This window comes from Trichosurus vulpecula, chromosome 5 (genome assembly GCF_011100635.1).
Source record: "Trichosurus vulpecula isolate mTriVul1 chromosome 5, mTriVul1.pri, whole genome shotgun sequence".
In the NCBI taxonomy this organism is placed as follows: Eukaryota; Metazoa; Chordata; class Mammalia; order Diprotodontia; family Phalangeridae; genus Trichosurus; species Trichosurus vulpecula.
In genome coordinates, this window is record NC_050577.1 from 295,617,257 (window position 1) to 295,635,395 (window position 18,139).

Here is an 18,139-nt window from a genome sequence, read left to right on the forward strand (position 1 = left end):
CCATTTTCAAACATTTAGTCTCCTACACTGGACAAACAAGCAAGCAAACAAACAAACGAAACCACCAACCAAACAAATACATTGGCTCCACCCCGATTACCCCCTCCTCTCACTAGGAAAAGGGCACCTGAGCCCCCCTGACCTGTGCCCCTGCTGGGCCTGAGCAGGGGCAGGACGGGGGAATGAGTCGGTAAGCCTTTGACTCTGAGGAGGATGTGGCTGGTTATTTTAGGCCCTGTGGTTCCTAGCCCCAGATAAGATGCTGGTGGCCTTGATCAAAATCATTTGTGCCTTTCCCAGCACCCCAACCTCATGAAGCAGGAAGAAGAGGGGGAGTGAGAGTGAAAAAGGAGGGGCTGAGGAAGTGTGAGCATGGCCAGTGGAAAGTGGGGTGTGTGAAGTGGGCACACTCATGTGGGTGGAGGGAGAGGTGACCAAGGCCAGGCTACCGCCGGCCTCTTCCTGTTTCTCTTCCTCGGCCTTTCTTGATTCCTCCTCCCACCCCTCCCCAATTTAATTCTTCTTCCTCTGTGACCTCCTCTACCCTCTCCCTCCAAGCCTCTTATGGAAACAAAATCCCAGGCCATTCATTGAAACATAACAATGATAAACACTTATTAAGCACCTACTAAGCACCTGGGGTGTGGCTAGGGGATAAATAGGTTTGTATTTAAGGATCTTATATTTTATTGGATCCCTGTAAAAATTCCAGAAAAATAAGATGTCAAGGATATGCTAGAGACTAGAACTATGTGAAGGTTCTAGATGATGGAACCTGGAAGATATCATAGAAGTTAAAACCAAGTAGATGTTTTCAATGATACATTCTAGGTACCTCCTAGAAAAGAGGGCAAAGAGGCATGTGAAAAATTCTCTTCTTCCCAGTACAGCAGGACTTGGGTTCAAATCCTGTTTTTGTCCCCTGAAACCTTAAACAGGTCTCCTAAGCTCTCTGGGCTTCAGCTTCTTTATCTGTAAAATGAAGATGTTGAATTAGGCATCCACTGAGGTCCCTCCCAGCAGCAGATTGCTGATCCTATGATCCATCCCTTCCAACTCCTCTCCCCCTCCCTATGTCTGCTCTCCTCTGTCCATCCTGCAAATGTCACAATGCCCTCAACCTTCCCTCCAGCTCACAGAGGAAATTTAAGGAGGGTTAAGAGCAGAGCCAAGAACCCAGATGCTACTGTGAAACCTCCAAACTGAGCAGGGAGTTGCTTGGAGAGAGCAATTCAGACCTAGGTTAGCTCCTGGGAACTGGAGAGGCCTGACCAGTGTTGGGACAGACAAAGAGGTTCTGGGAAGCCATCCTAATTAGACTGTTACCTGGGTTGGGGTGAGGGAGGGAATTTGAGAATCTCTGCCCTAACGTTGTACATGGGACATTGCACCAAGAGCAATGAAATTGTGACAACACAAGTGATTCCAATGAACAAGAAAAAGTCTGAAAGGAGTAACTGTAATGCATGTGGAGCTCATTACACAGTTTAGATTTTTTAGAAGACAACTAGATAGATCAGAATTATAGAAGAAGAGAAAGGAAAGATGGAAGGGAGGAAGAAAGAAAGAAAAGAAAAGAAGGAAGAAAGGGACAGAGAAAGAAAGAAAAAGAAAGAAGGAAGGAAAGAAGGAAGGAGAGAGGAAGAAAGAAGGAAAGAGGAAGGAAAGAAATAAAAAAGAAGGAAGGAAAGAGGAGGGAAGAAAGAAAAAGGGAAAGAAGGAAGGAAGGAGGAATGAAGGAAGGAAGAAAAGGAGGTAGGAAGAAAGGAGGAAAGGAAGAAAAGAAGGAAGGAAGGAGGGAAGGAAGAAAGCAAAAAGGAAGGAAAGAAGAAAGAAAGAAAAAGAAAACAGGAAGGAAGAAAAGAAGGAAGAAAGGAAGGAAAAGAAGATGGAAGGAGGGAGGAAGGGAAGGAAAGGCTAGGACAAAGTCCAAATCTATTAAGACAAAATGTAAAGAGCAAATGGGATCAAAATTAACTGGAGAATTATATAGCGGGTGAGGTCTGGTGAGACATCAGTTTCTGTCCAAAAGATCTGGGGTCTCAGTGGACCACTGATTCAATCTGAGCCCCACTCCCAAGGGGGCCTCTTACACTGATGTCATATCATTACCAATTGTATCTCTTGAGCTCAGTTGGGCTGGTGAGGTTCTGGGTGCCTCATCCTGGCATCCTCCATGATCTGGGTCTCTTTACCAAGCTCATCCCACCCTGCTCTCCTACACATGCCCTGTGCTCCAGCCAGCTTGGACTATTTCTATCCTCCAAGTACATCCCCAAATTTCCTGCTTCCGTGGCCCAGCTCAATCTCCCCAGTATCTCGGCTTCTAGAGCTCCTATCCACCCTTCATGGCCCATCCAGTACAAATACCGCCTGCCCCATGCATCACACAACCTCTCAGGCATGTTCAAAGAACTGGCCAACAACTAAGTCCACAGCTGAGCTCAGGCTCTGCTGGATTATCCCTGACACTGTCTCCCATGCAAAGACTGCTGGGAACTCTGAACTATGCCATTCAGATACCCACATGGCTGCCAGGGCTTGTCACCACTGTTCGCAGATGCTGGTAATGGGCAGTAGCACTGAAGACGGCCCAACTTCTTTGCCCACCTACACAAACCAGCGTGTACTTGCTTTTTGAAGGGTATTCTCCCAGGTACCCAACCTGGGACTCACACCCAGGTCTTCTGGGTTCCACTACGAAATGCTCCCAGGAATATCCAGACTGAGTAGGTAGTTTCGGAGTCGGAAGACCTGCATTGGAACCCCCGCTGCACCCTTTGCTAACTGTGTGATCTTGGGCACTTGGTTTCCTGACTAGATCTCCAAGGTCCCTCCCAGCTCTGTGCCTATGATCCCAGGATCCTGACTCTATTCCTGACCTCCCATGGTTTGGTCACCACCCAGGACCTTTTCCTCCACCTCCCAAGCGGGACAAGATCCCCAGGGATCCCAACTTTCTCGTCTCTAGTTCCAGCTCCCAAATGCGGGCCCCTGGTCCCTGCCAAGGCAGGCTTAGCCCTTGTGATCCTTCCTCATGTCCTGGAAATGTTTCCCTTCCTGCCTGGCTTGGGCGCCGCTCCCCCTTCTCTGGCCCCTGCTTCCCTCTCTCCCTACTCCCTACACCTCCTAATTTTCTTTACATCTGTTCCTGGTCGGATTACAGCTTTGTCCTCCCTCCTCCCTTATGCCCACCCCCGCCCCCAACTTCCCACTCCACTCACACGTGGCAGTGTCTGTGTGTGCTACTGTGATGGGCGGATGGAGAAGAGGGGGAGGAGAGTAGTAGGAGGAGAAGGAGGAGCAGAAAATTTATCACTTCCTTCTCTGGCTCAGGAGCTCCTCCGGAGCTCTGACAATCCCTTACATCTGGGTAACTCTTTGACCCTCACAAAATCACGTTTCTGTCTATCATCTCATGTCACAGGCTCTCAGAGCCAGAAGGGCCTTCAGCAGCATCTGGTTCAGCCCTCCCCAGGCAGAAATCCGCTTTGTGACATCCCCAGGGACTGGATACCCAGCCTCTGCTTGAAGATCTCCAGGGATGGAGGGTTCGTGATATCCACGGGCAGCCCAGCCCACTCTGGCAGAGCTGAGTGCCAGGGGGTTGTTTTTGACCCCAAGCCTAAGCTTGCATCTTTGCAACTCCCATCTACCCCTTCTCTCCTCCTCCCCGACCTAATCCCCTCCATGCTATAGGGTCTATACTCTGGGTCCAACCAAGAGAAATCAAAACCATCCCATCAGCCCTTCAGAAGATAGTGATTCTGTCCTGACCTCTGGGCCTGCAGTCTTCTCTTCTCCTGCATAAACTCCCCAATGTCTTCAAGGGACTCTCCAATTACATAATCTTCAGGTTCTTCCCCACTCTGTTGGCCCTTTCTGGATAGTCTCCAACTTGTCAGTTACTTAAATATATTTGTAGATTATAGATAAATAAATGAAATTATGAGCCCGGACTATATATTATTTGTTGTTCGATTGTAATATGTAGTCCGGGCTCATAAATATAACCTCACATGCTGTTCATGGGATTTTCTCAGCAGACATACTAGAGTGGTTTGCCATTTCCTTCTCCAGCTCATTTTACAGATGAGGAAACTGAGGCAAACAGCATTAAATAAGTGACTTGCCCAGGGTCACACAGCTAGTAAGCATGTGAGGTTATATTTAAACTCAGGTCTTCCTGAATCAAGGCCCAGAGCTCTATCCACAGTACCACCAAGCTGCCCACATAATTAATATATAATTATATATAATTTAATTGATTTAGGCCTAGATAATGTAATTTATGTAATATATAATCCAGGCTTTAATTTTATTGATTTAATAATAATGATAGCTAGCATTTATACTAAAATATATAATATACAAATGTTATATGTGCACATGTATGTATATATAATATGTACACACATATTTCTACATATAATATGTATGTTACACGCAGTAATTTTATATTGTACATACAATATGTGTAAGTATAGATGTAGGTTTTCATACGTATGTCATACGTATATGTGCTATATACATATATGCATATAATATAAGGGCCTTAAGGTTAGCAAAGCCCTTTAAACAAAGTATCTCATTGAATTCTCACAAGGTAGGGCCTATTACTATCTGCTAGGCCCTGAAGAAAGAAGATTGATCCCAGGGATCTCGGCGGCACCCCGGGTGTCTCTGGTCTCTGCCCCTTTTTCCAACCACATGATAACCAGGGGTTTTGGGGATGAATAGCCTCAGATGGTTGCCAAGGCTTGCCAGAGCTGTGTGCCAGTCAGATCCCTCTGTCTGAAATGCCTGCCTGCTCTCCTTCTCTCTGCCAAATCTACCACGTTTTGGGAACCTAGATTAAGAGTTATCTTGGAGTCTTCCCCCATTCCCTCCATTTCTGTCCATTCCTCTAACGGGTGCCCCTCAGTGATTAGGAATCCACGTTCATTGATGCCGTTGAGTTTCCTTGTAATGTGTGGGGTGAGATTCATAATTCGTCACAGTGGGGATCAGGTCTTCTCCCTTAGCATCTGAAGCCCCTAACCTAGGTCTCACCCAAAGACTGAGAGCTGGAAGGTATGTTAGGAATGGTTCGGTCCAACCTCCCTCTCCCATTATACAGGAGTGAAAATTGAGATCCAGACCCTGACTGACACAAGGTCACACAGCTAGGATCCTGAGACCTAGAACTGCATAGCAGTTAGACCTCAGGTGGCCTGAACGGGGGTTCCTTTCCCTGTGCGGTTGCTTGCCTGGATGATGGCTCCAAAGGTTTGAGAGGGAGGCCTCAGTGGAGGGTGGAGGGGATCTGGGGCTGTCAATGTGCTAGTTCTCAGGGCTCTTAGGGGCTTGCCTGCTTGTCAGACACAGTTGGCCAGTGGTTGCTGCTGGTAAGAGTCTTCTCCACAGGAATTGCTCATCAACTGACCAACTGAGAGACAAATTGACCAACAGACAGACTGATTGGCCAACATACTGGCCTGAATTCATCTTATTCACAGTCAGGGGTTTAAAGCAAAGACCATAAGGACCCAAAGATGGCATCATGACTGAGGGCTGGCCAGTGGAAGGGAAGGGCAGCCTCCCTGATGCATGTTAACCTCCAAGGTGAGGCAAGGGACCCAGACAGCTCATGTTTCCAGGAATGAAGTATAATTACTCAGCCATCCAGGAACTTAACTGGGCCCTTCCTGAACCTGTATACATGCTGGGCCTGTAATAAGATCCCAGCCCAATACAGCTCTTAGGAGTCTGCAATCTTGGAGGTGGAAGAAATGATTAGAAAAGCAGGAAAGAACAACCTTTTAGAGCTAGAGGAGCCTTAGAACAAGGGATGTCAGAGCTGGGAGGGGCCTCAGAACAGGAGATGTCAGAGCTGGGAGGGGCCTTATAGGTCACAGAATTCTCCCCTCCCACTACCACCTCCTTTGGCAGATGAGAAAACTGAAATCCAGGGAGAGGAAGTGTCATGTACCAGATCTTGGAGCTGGTTATTGGCAGGGCCAGAATGAGGGTGTTTCCCCCACCACCACCACCACCACAGCTGGGTCCTCTTCACTTATCTGAGCAACTTTCCAAAACATAGGGCAAGAAATGAAACCCCACCAGGTGGAGTGAGACATGTATAGTAGGGCTCAAGAAGGACAAATGTTTTTAGGGGGTCACAGAGTTCCTCAGGTTGAGCTCAGGAATCGGGGTCTTAGAATTTTCCAGTCCACTCCTCTGATTTTTACAAACGAGGAAATTGAGGGCCAGAGATCTTAAATGACTTGTCCAAGGCCACATGTAAGGTCTAGACCTCGGAGAGAGCCCAAAGGCCATCTAGTCTCTGACCACCCCACCCCCAAAACACAGTTTATAGATAAGAAGCTGAGCCCCCAAAGTCCTGTACCTGATGGGTAGGTGAATTGAGATTTAAACCTAGATCCCAGGACTCCACACAAAATCCCCCTTCCGTTCTCCCCTGCTACCGAGAAAGCCCCCAGCCCTCTCTAAACAGAAGCCTACACTAACCCTCCCCCTCTCCAGCCCATTCAGTTTATTCTGGGCAGCTCAGTCTAGAGCCCGACTTCTTGGCCTGGAAAACACACTTGATTTGAAAAAGTCCGATAATTGTATTTCAGTGCAATTACTTGTCTCTGTTCTAATCCCACGTGTTTCATTTTATATTTAGAAGCATGATTCTGAAAAGTAGTCTAAAGCCTGCACCACACTGACTGCTCAAGGGGTCCAAGCATGGAAAAGCCAAAGAACACTGACACCAAATCAAAGTCGCTCAAATTTGGGGAAAGAGCCCCCCAACTTGGCAACAAGTCCTACTTAAAACCAGCCGTTGGACCCTGGACAAAGTCACACCCTCTCTCTGAGCTTCAGTTTGGCCATCTGAAAAACATGTATATACACATATGTACTTATGTAACACACACATATATGAATGACAAATACGTGTCCAATCTATCCCAGGGGACTGTTGCAAGCTTTAAAACCTTATAAAAAGGTCAGCCAACCCATAGAAGATGGAGGCATTTGCAGAATGCCAATACAGGCTTCTTCCAGCTTTTGACCCTATCAAAGGGGTCTTCTATGACAAAACCTGTCCAGAATCTGCTGCCACATCTGCTAGAAAGCTCAGGAAATTCCCATGACGCCCTGCCAATGAAGGGGAAAAGACAGTATAGTGGCAGATTGGAAAGAGCTCTGACTTTGGTGTCAGAAGATGACTTTCAGCAAAGAAAAGAGGGCTGGAGTTCTTTTTTTTAAACAGGGGTTTTATTTTTCTTTCTTTTTTTCTTTCCCTTTCCTTCCTTCCTTCCCCTTCCTTCCTTCCTTCCTTCCTTCCTTCCTTCCTTCCTTCCTTCCTTTCTTCTTTCCTTCCTTCCAAGAAGAATGGAAGGAAGAGAAAGTAGATTTTTGCTGATTGAAAAAATTAATTAAAAAAGGAAATAAGGGTAACTCTTGGGATCAGAGGACTGAGGCTTGAAAGCTGGCTAGTTGTGTGACCTTGGATAGGTCATTTAATGTTTCTCGATCTTTGTTTTCTTATCTGTAAAATGAAGACATACACTAACTGACTTCTAAGATTCCTTCCAGCCCCAAGTCTAGAATCTTATGACAGTGACTGGTGAAAATCGATTTTCAGGTCATTGGAAGGGGGATTAGATTCCATGGGGGAGGGGGAATTAATAGCTCCATCCTCCCCAGCCATATCCCCCCCAAAAAACAGTAGGTTAGTTCATTGGCCAACCCAGCAAATTTCTAAATATGCTCTGAGGCTGTCTTGCCCTAGTCTGGCATCCTAAATTACAGGGCTGGCTTCGCCACATTTCTCCCAGAGTTCTTTGATCTCTTCCCATCTGTCCTCTGCAAGTACATCAGAACTGGAAGGAAGCTCACATCCCCTCTAGCCTAACCCACACCCAGTTCAGGAGACAATTCATATGTTGGTTGAATTTAATTGACCTCTCCCCCACCCCCACTCATTTTTTGTAGGGAAAACTGAGATCCCAAAAGAAAGCAAGTGGCTTTTCCAAGATCATGGAATGAGTTATTGAGAGAGCCTGGGCTTGACTCAGTCTCCTGCCTCCTAACCATCTCTTACATGACTCTTGTTTCTCTTCTATCCCTGGCTCCTACCCTCAAATTAGCTAATATCTGCTATTTCAGGGGAGAGAAAAAATAAACCTTGTCTTTTTTCAAAGATGCCTAGAACAGATCCGGAGATCCTAGCTTTAGACTGGAAGAGGGCTTAAAAGTCACAACCTCCTTACTCTGCTGTGGAGGAGCCTGAGGAACAGAAGCCTTGTCTAAGGTCACATGGCTGGTAAATGGCAGGACCAGGAAAGTACAATGGCCTCATAGTCATTGGAGCCAGGTTAGGGTTCAAATCCAGCCTCCTAATGACCTTCACCAAGCCACACAATGCTAAGCCAAACCCTGTTTGTTTCAAGTACCCTTTAAGCGATTTGATGGAGAATATAGACACCTTCTAAGAACAATGTTTTGAAATGAACATAATAAAATATATAAAATTTCAAAGGGAATCAAAGGTTGGCAAAAATTAAAATAGAGAATGTAGAAATTACTCTTGAATTTTATTATTAAATTAAAAGTGAAATTATATAATTTATATACAATATATAAAATATATGTCAAATTAAATTATATATTTAATATATAATACATAAATTATATGTTAAATTAAACTATATAAATATATTTCATGTATAATATGCAAATATATATTTTGCATTCAAGTTCATGAACCCTCTGAAGGGGGGAGAGGTTTCCTGTCCTCCAGGCTAAGGACCCTTACCTAGAATCTACTACTTACTGTTTGACCTTGGGTGGATCCTTCAAGCTCTTTGGGCTTGTTTCCTCATCTGTAACATGGGGGAAGGAAGGAAAGAAACAAGCATTTATTAAATACCTACTGTGTTCTAGGCATTGAACAAAGGGCTTTACAAACATTATCTCATGTGGCCCTCACTACTTTGGCAGGTAAAATACTGTTAATATTGGCATTTTCCGGCTCAGGAAAGTGAAGTAGACAGGGTAAGCAAACTGCCCAGGGTCGAATAGCTAGTGTCTGAGGCCAGATTTGAGCCTGGTTTTTCCTGGCTCCAGTCCCATCACTGGGCTACCCAGCTGCCCCATAAGGAGGATGGCCTTCATGCCTTCTAAGGCTCTTTGAAGCCAAGGATTCTGTCTCCCAAACTAGTGCTTATTTGAAGGCCCCTTCCACTGCCTGTGAGAAGCTTAGCTATTAATGGGAACCATCTGAGGTGGGAAAATGACAAGGTTGGGGGTGAGGTTGCCTCACCCTCTAGCTCCCCACATTTGGTTTCTTTCAACCCCTGGGAGTCACGAAATGAGTGACCAGTCCGAAGAAGAATGAGGCCCAGATAAGTGCCGAGAAAAACATACCTTGGTTTTTAATCAGCCTGAGACAAGACCAAGAAGTCGCTGTGGTTTGGGGTTACTTCTCCTGTGACCGTGGGTGCTGCTGCACATGTAGGTCACCCCAAGCACCAGTGAATGTGCAGCATGGAGCCCATCCCCAACCTTGACAACTCCTGCCCACAAAAGCACCAGGGCCCGGCCCCTCGTGCAGGCCAGGATGAATTAGCACCAACGAGCTTGGGCTCAATTGGCAAGGCCAATTGGGCTCAATTGGCAAGGCCAATTCTTGAGAAAAAAATCTAGGCACCATGGAGGGAGTGGGGATGGAGGGAAGGGAGGGTCTAAACTCTGCCCCCTCCACCCTGGAGGCTTCCCTTGTTTCTCATGGGGGCTATTCCCCCAAGGGTCCCAGGGAGAGGTCACGTCTGCCTGGAGGCAGGGGAAGTCAAGTCCCAAGGTCCCTGGGGACCAAAGAACCTCAAATGGTAGGAAAGACATAGTGGAAGAGCCTTGAACCCTATTTCTAGGGTCTCCCCATCTGACTCCAAATGTCTCTCTTAGAATCATAGATTTTTTTAAGAGCTGAGATTATCTGGTCCAACCCATTTTTGATCTTTCCTCTTGGGGGTCAGGAGAAGTTAGACATCCCCTCCCCTCATTCCTCTCCCCTTTCCAGATACCCCAGGCCTGCTGGGGGAGGGGTAGATCCTCAGGCCTCCTTTCCTCTCCTCCTTCCTCGCTCAGTCTCAGCCATTCATAACTGGGGAGCACCAAGATGAGTGGGAAGACAAGACTGAGCTGTGTTTCCTTAGCACCACAGGAAAGAGGGGATTTAAAAAGGTGAGCTTCACATTGTAGGCCACAGCCTGCCCCAGACAGGGGCAGGGCAAGGGGAGAGAAGAACGTGTTGGCCTTGGGGTCATTGGGAAGCTGACCCATGGAGAAAAGGGAGAGAATGGGGGCCCTTGTTTGTCTGTCCCTGTCTTGGGAGAACAGAGGAACAGTCCATTCTAAGGGCTAGGGCTGGAGCAAAGGACCTGCCTCCAGAAGAGGCTTCCCCAGGGTGGAATCCCAGCTGAGGGCCAGCTGTTTATCAAGGTCTGCTCAGTGGAGGCTGGTGGGAAGGGGAAGGAAACTACCAGAGAGGGGACTGCTGAGGGCCATTTCCTAGAAACTGATCTTAGCTTTGAGATCTGGCCCTGCTCTCCTCTTTATCCACAGACAGGTTGTCCCCTGCCTCTGGTATTTTGGCAACTATGCTTTGGATGCAGTAAACTGGTGGGGTGGGGGTGGAAGAGGGCAGGACGGAGACTGAGTAAAGGGTAGGGATGATAGATGGGGAAGCCGTGGTTGATGGGTGAAGGAAAAGGAGAGGGCAGGGGGTAGGATGGGGACCCAGAGCCATGGGAGAGATGTAGCCACAGTCTTAGGTGGGGAGGGGAGTGAGGAGGAGACAGGGAGGAAGATGGGAGACTAGAAGGAAAATAGCCCCCTCAGGGCAGGAAGTATTGCTTTGTGTATCCCCAGAGCACAGTGCCCGGCAGATAATGGGGGCTTAATAAATTCATAGTGAGCAAATGGATGAATGAGATAATGGAGGACTGTGAAGAAGAGGAGGGAGAAGTGGAAGAAGGAAAAGGGGAGAGAGAAGGATCATGGAGAAGAGAAAGTGGAGGATGAGGAAAAAGGAAGGAAGAGAGAGGAGTAGAGATGGGGAAGACAAAAGAGGAGGAGATGGAGGGAAGTAGATCATAGAATTTTAGAGACAGAAAGGACCTTCATCCTTTAGTCAATATACAGGCGAGTAAACTGAGGCCCAGAGAGGGAATATGATTTGTTCAAATGAAACAGCTAGTTTGTGGAGAGCCCCAGGTGTCTTGATTCCCCCTTCCATGGCATAGTGGAAGACGTGGAGGAGACGGGAGAAGAGTGGGGGGAGGGTAAAGATCGGGGAGGGGGATGGAGGGGTAAGGAAGAAGGAAGGGGAAAGAAGAGGGAGGGGAAGGAAGAGGGAGGGGAGGGGAGAGCGAAGGAGGGGGTCACTCATCCCCTGGCTTGATGAGGTGGCCGCTGAAGGTGATGTAGGTGTCCACCTCATCACTGTAGATGGCATTCTCTCGCTGGTGCTTAAAGAGGCGCACCCAGGCACGGTCACCGGAGGCCATCTGCAGCAGGACGCTCTGGCTCTGCATGATGCTGCGGTCGCTGGGCTGCGCGTACAGGATGACGGTGGGCTCCTCGTTGCGCATCAGGTGCAGGTAGGTCTCCTTGAAATTCCAGGTGTGGACATTGAGGCTGAAGTAGTAGATGCCGGCGACAGGGGCCGAGAAGTGGCCGGAGAACATGTCGAATCGGCCGTCCAGGTTCACGAAGACCGTGTCAAAGAGCAGGGGCTGATAGTCCTCAGTGCTGTGCAGGGCCTTCTTGCGGCCCACAGAGAAGGCCGAGTACTGCGCCTGGCACGGCTCCCCTGGGCTGCCCGCCTGGCCTTTGGCCCCTTTGGGGCCCTGAGGGCCTCGTTCCCCGCGGGAACCTTCCTTGCCCATCTTCCCTGGCATCCCAAAGGGACCCCGGTCCCCCTTATCTCCTGCAAAGCAAAGCATGTCAGGGTGAGCCCTAGTGGCAGAGAGGCAGCCAAGGGCTAGTCCTCCCCCTATATGGGCCATTTCAGTCACCCCAGAATCCATTCCCTCCAAGAAAACATGCCCATATCTGCACGCTTCTGCAGAAAACGCCCTCTCCAAATGATATCCCTCCTCCATCGCAACACCCAAAGTCCCACCATTAGGACCTAAAGTGAGGGAGAACCTAAGAGAGAATCTTCTCTACACCCTTCATCTTATACGCAGCAGGAGATGGTTCGTTGACCCAACCTGTTCATTTTACAGACAAGGTCCAGTGACTTGACCAAGGTCCCACTGAGATCTTACTGAGAGGAGCCAGGCTGGCTCTCCTTTCCTGACCTGACTGGCCAGGAGAGGACCTACACACTGATGTAACAGAGTGCCGTTGGTCCAAAACACCTGCCCAGACAAAGGTGAGAGAGCCGCTCTCAGGGAAATGGAGCCCAGAGGAAGAAGGAAGAGATGATGGAGGGGAGGAGGAACACAAGCCAGCTCAGTGGACAGTGGCAGACGCTGCCTGGTTAGCAAAGCGGAGGAGCCAGAGGTCTGGTAAGGTGGTTCAGAATGCTTCAGAATTCCAGGGCCAAGAACAGAAGAATATGATGCTGACTGGAGCGAGGAAGAAAGCTGAAGGAAAGAGAAGCGGGAGAGTATAGAGACATGGAAGCTATTTGGTTCAATTAGCTGGGCAGCCCAGTGGATAGAGCATTGGGCTTGGAGTTAGGAGGACCTGAGTTAAAATCCTGCTGTGTCACCCTGTCTAGGTCACTAACATCTCTCAGCCTCAGTTTCCTCATCTGTAAAATGGAAATAACTATAATAATAACAGGTCCTACCTCACAGGATGGTTGTGAGAATAAGATGAAATGATATTGTCTTAAAAGAGCTGGCTATTCTTGTAGCCACTCGTAATGAAAGACTCAACCTAGCAATGATTTGAAGCTTTGTTTTCATGGACTCTCTGGTGAGGAGGGTCTAGAAATGACACCCACCTGGGTTTGCTAAATGTGCTGGGTTGGGAGTTCAAGGGGTCAGGGTCAGTCCTTGGTCTGATACTCACTACCAGTGTGACCATGAGCAAGTGACTTCCCTTCTCTGGGCCTCGGTTTCCTTGTCTATAAAATGTGCCGATCAAACCAGATAAACTTTGAGCTTTAAACCTCTTCTTGTGTGATACTGGTCCCTTCCCTGTTCTGTCCTTTGTAATTAAATTTTATTATTTTAAACTGAACACAATCAATTTCTTCTCATCATTTACGCTGTTCTTTACTGCACTTTTATTAATTGGTTCAATACCCCATGCTTTGTTATCCTGGTGCTTTCAAGGGAACTGAATGCACTAGGGGAGAGTTAGAAACTAGTCAAATGTGTGTGTTCCCAGGGCCTCATCCTTAGGAAAGGATGGCACCATTATTTAAATTATTGAGAAGCCTCCAAAGACTGAACCTGATGCACATGAGCTCCAAACTGTGGCTCCGAGTAAAATGTGAATTTTGTGGGCTCATCCAGGAAGACTTTTTTTTTTAGCGGGGAAAGGGCGGATAGCTAAGTGACCTACTCTAGCATTGTCTGAGCAGGCAGTATTCTCTAGTACTGAACTAGTCAGGGGTACCCTGTGCAAGCACCAAGGCAGAAGTGAGCCTGAGCATTGGGGGATGGGGGGCACTGTGGCTGCCCAACTTTGAGAAGGGCCGATGTTCAAACATGGGTCTAAACCCTCCCCAAGGACTGTTGTGGGGTGTGTGTGTGTGTGTGTGTGTGTGTGTGTGTGTTTTGAATGAAGGTTGGATGGAGATAGACCATAACAAGGGTACTTTGTAAGGATTTTGTGTATGGCTGCAGATTCTTGGGTGGGGACAGAAGATACTGGGGCAAGCATCCAAGAAAGGACACTGGAGTAACTGTACTGAGTGGGCTGCTTAAGAATCTTCCCAGATCCCCAGAGAGAAAACCCAGAAAAGGAGACATTGGGAAATTAATGACTAAACCCTCAACTCCTGGCCAGATCTTTAGACAAGCTTATGGACTATAGGGTGGTCTGTAAATAGGGCAATATAGTCAGAGGAAGCCTACCATGAACATTTAGCATTCTTTGGTGCAACAGGTATCTGTCTATTTGCTTGGACAGAAAGTCTGGCTAGAACGTGATACGGCTTCAAGGCAGGGGCCTGCTGCAGAGAATAGGTTGGGATTACCAGAGAGCCTTCCAAGACCTGTCTTTGGCACTACACAAGCCTTGGAGAGCCAATACCCAGGGGCTTCAGTCTCAGAAGGGTTGTAGTCACTGTTTAGGCACCATTGTGGCACTGAGACTGGAGAAGAGTCTTCCTAACGACCTCCCAGGAGAAGCATGATGCTAATGTTGGAGAAACTTCTACCAAGAATTATAATCCAAGGGCCCACATGAGACTGATCCAAATGAACAGGAGGACCAGACATGATGACCCTCCCAGACCCATCATCTGAACAGATGTAATTGATCAGAAAGAGAGAGGCAGAACACGTGGGTAAACTGAGGCCCAGGTAGTGAGCAAAAGGTCTGCAGATTTCATACCCCAAGCTCTTCTACTGAATATGTTCCTTCACTCAGAAATTGCCAGCTAGATTGAGAATAAACATTCTCAATAATAATGTAAGTCATCCTCTATATGTGATATAGAATAATATAATAAGCATATTCTCAATGATAATAAAAGCATTTTCATGATATAGATCCAAAAGGACCTGGGTTCAAACCTGTTAAGATCAGTGTGACTGAGCAGTGTGTGGTACAGCTCTTCAATTTCCCTGGGGCCCAGTTTCCTAATCTACAAAATTGGGGGGGGGTGGAGTCTATTTGGGGCCCAGGAACTTGTTAAAACTTCTTTTTGATAATTATATTCCAAAACAATTGGTTTCTTTTGTAATTCCAGGTATTTTATGTTTTGCATTTAAAAAGTATGGTTCTGAGGAGGGGTATGTAGGCTTGCCCAGCCTGTCAGAGGAGGGATGCTGGTGCCATCCTCTAGGGTTTTCTTCTATTCTTGTCTTAGGGTAGAGACCCCTACAACAGTATCCTGGGAGAGGTGACATCTTGAGCCTGTATCAGCAATGGACAGGAGCCATGGATGTGCTGAGTCTGTGTGTGGTATAAAGGTGAGAGGGTATGGAGAGGACCGGCAATTTGAACTTGGGGGAGAATGCATTTTGCATGGGGGGCTACTAGAAGCAGGGTCTGCTGGCCCCCAAATGTCCATTTAGTGGCTTGGTATTGGGAACATGCTCCGGGAAGCTTGTCTGATTTAAGAAGACGTGGGGCAGAGATTTACTTTCCTCATGTCTAAAATAAGGGGCTTGGATTAGATGGTTTCTAAAATCTCTTCTACTCTAAATCCTATTGTCCTATGACCTGATGCTCCCAATGGGCTGGGCTTAAACTATTGGACAGTTACTCTTACCAAGTAGCTGGAAATACACATAGCACTCTGGGAAACCTGCCCAGATCATATGGATCATATGCATCCCAGAGCTGGGCTCTGGAACAATATGGTATTGTATAACCACCAAATGGAGTCTATTGAATCACTGCAAGTCTAGCCCTAGAAAGGACCCCATTCTCCCAGCCCCACCTGCTCCCCCCACCCAGGTCCCCAGTAAAGGACAAAGCCAGGTACCAGCATGTTGGACACTCACCCTTCAGGATGGTAATGTTGATGTAGGGTCTCACCTCAGGCAGCACGTAGGGGACAGCAGATGGACTGGCCCCTGAAGGGTCTAGGGACTCTGATCCTTGGCAGCATTGCTGGCAGCCCCCTGGGGCTGGGGAAGGTATCTCAGGTGCAGGCTCCTCAGTGGGTACCCCGAGCACCAAGAGTGGGATCAGGAGGGCGGCCCATCGGGGAGTCAGAGAGGCTGTTGCCATGGTGACCTAAATGAGAGCAGGGCCAAGGGCCCGAGGGAAGGAAAGGAGGATGGGCTTGTCATCTGAGATAGAAAACGACCCTGGTGATAATCTGACTCCTAAAACTGGAACTGTCCAGATGGTAAGTGGGCCCCATTCCTGGAGGTTTCCAGGCCAGGGAAGATGACCACTTGCCAGAGATATTGTGGGAAAGATGCCTCATCAGGTCACAGGTAGACTAGATAGTCTATAATTCTATTCCCAAATTCTAAGTCAAAGAAGAATTACTTAATAATGGCTACACCAATCAGCCCTTGTCTGTGGTGACCTTGACTCAGCCCACAAGGCATTGGGCACAGGACTAACCCTATGGATTGGCAGAAGAGGCAGCTGTCTGAATGCCAGGATTTAAGGGTCCCCTTGGTCCCCCCATAACAGCATCACCACTGGCCTTGTCTTAGTTCCTGATCCCCACTCCTACCCATTATAATGACTTCTTTTTGTGAAAGACTCCAGAAATTCCTGCAAACTTAGCTATCACAAAGCCCAGCTTTATGGGTAAGAGGTAACAGCATGATCAAGGCCAACATCACCGCCTCTGGAGCCCAGGGCCAAGGCTAGTTTTCCAGATGGAAGGAGGCCTGGCTAGGACCAGACCATCTGTAAGGGCCTCTTGGCTCCAGACCCTATGTATGACTTCAACTTGGGCTGGAGGGGCCATTCAGGGTCAAAGTGATAGAGCAGAGAACCAGAGAGTTGGGAGACAATTTTATTTTCAAGGTTCCTCCCTGCCCCCATCTTTTTCCAATTTAAAACCATTTGGTCCATGTCCATAGGAATCTCCCGGAGAAAGCAAGCCTCAGACTCAGAGAATATTAAAAAAACTCTCCTAGGTTGTCAGAACTGGGAAGGAGGTCCCGCTCTACCATACAACAGAGCCCCTGATTTTCTCCCCCAATTGAGAGGCCAAGGATAGGACACATCTGCCCTTTTCCTCTGGGACTGGGCCTCAGTTTCCCAGCTCCAGACCCTATTATCTCCCCATTGGTCCCCAGAATCCCAGCTGGGAGCTGGGCCAGGAGGAAAACATTCCGCTCTAGGGGAGCAGGAGTCAAAAGCAGTCATTGGCTGAATGGTAGGTCTGTGATGTTGATGCTACCTTGTAGGACTGGCCTAAAGGAGAGGGGCCCCGGGGGAGGCTGGCTTTGGGGGGGGGTCATCATCCTCTTGGAAGTGGAGAGGGAAGGAAATGCCCTGTTATCTGGAAAAGCCCTTCCCTCCCTTCTCTCCCTTTGTAAGCTGAGTCACCCACCCCACCTCTTGGGGATGAGGGAGGCCAAGGTGCCCTTGAACCAGACTGTCAGGGGGTAGACCCTCCTCCTTCACCCCAAACAAAAGAATCATCTGTGTTCAAAGAAGCCAACCTCCCCCCACCCCATCATAGTTATTCTGCAGCCGGAGCTGCTGATGAGTCAGACCTGGCCAGTGCATGAGGGTCTGAGAGGTAGAGGAGCATGAGAGGGGAAGGGAGGTCAGGGGGCACTGGCAGGGGGTGTTGCTCATGGACCAGGCTTCTCCCCTCTGGTCAGAGGAGGAAGGAGGAGGAGGAGGGAGAATCGCTGAATGTCAAGTAGAAAGACACTGCAGAGATCATCTTAGTCCAATGCCTTTGATTAATAGATGAAGAGCCTGAGGCCAAGAAAGGGGTCGATTTGTTCAAGGTCACACAAATAGCAGTGGTGGAGTGGGGATTCGAACCAGGTCTTTTGACTCCAATGGGAAATCAGCAAAGGAGGAGGAGGAGGAGGAGGGAATGGAGGGTAGGAGGGAAAGCCTCAGAGGAAGGGACCTCTCCCCCAGTGGGAAGTCAGCCAGAGAGGCAGAGGGCTGAGCCCCTCCCTCCACACATTGCTCTCCAGGGGAGGGGGCTCCCCACCTTCCCCCATCCCACTATGACTCACCAAGAAGGCCAAGCTGAGCGGCTTAGTCAGGCTCAGGGCTGCTGGTTGCCTCTGGCTCCCTGGCCCATCGCTGTAATAATAACTCTCTGCTGGCACCAGGACCCAGCCAAGGCGGGAGGGAGGGGGCCGAGCTGGGTCCCAGGTTTTCCCTCCTCCTCACTCCCTCCCTCTTGATCCCTCCCCCCTTCCTCCCAGCCCTGCTCTGGTTTGGCTCAGATAAAATGAGGGTTAGATTTCCGAGCTTTAACTCTTCATGGACTTGTGGGATTCGGCCTTGG

The 18,139-nt window shown here is 48.4% G+C and overlaps 1 protein-coding gene across 1 annotated transcript; it reads right to left on the reverse strand.

The window, feature by feature from the left end:
- Nucleotides 1–11,435: 11,435 nt before the first annotated feature.
- On the reverse strand, nucleotides 11,436–17,915 carry C1QTNF6 (C1q and TNF related 6). The gene is made up of 3 exons (XM_036761712.1): nucleotides 17,862–17,915; nucleotides 15,693–15,927; nucleotides 11,436–11,983 (listed from the first exon to the last, which is right to left on the reverse strand). The coding sequence occupies exons 2-3, from the start codon at nucleotides 15,919–15,921 to the stop codon at nucleotides 11,436–11,438; spliced, it is 777 nt and encodes a 258-aa protein (XP_036617607.1). The 5' UTR covers nucleotides 15,922–15,927; nucleotides 17,862–17,915.
- Between the last annotated feature and the right edge of the window lie 224 nt (nucleotides 17,916–18,139).

What these genes read in the sequence shown, in the direction of transcription:
- C1QTNF6 (XM_036761712.1), bottom strand. Translation starts at nt 15,921, where the DNA reads ATGGCAACAGCCTCTCTGACTCCCCGATGGGCCGCCCTCCTGATCCCA. An exon ending in CAACATTACCATCCTGAAGG is followed by an intron (nt 11,984 to 15,692) that starts GTGAGTGTCCAA and finishes TTTGCTTTGCAG; the next exon opens with GAGATAAGGGGGACCGGGGT.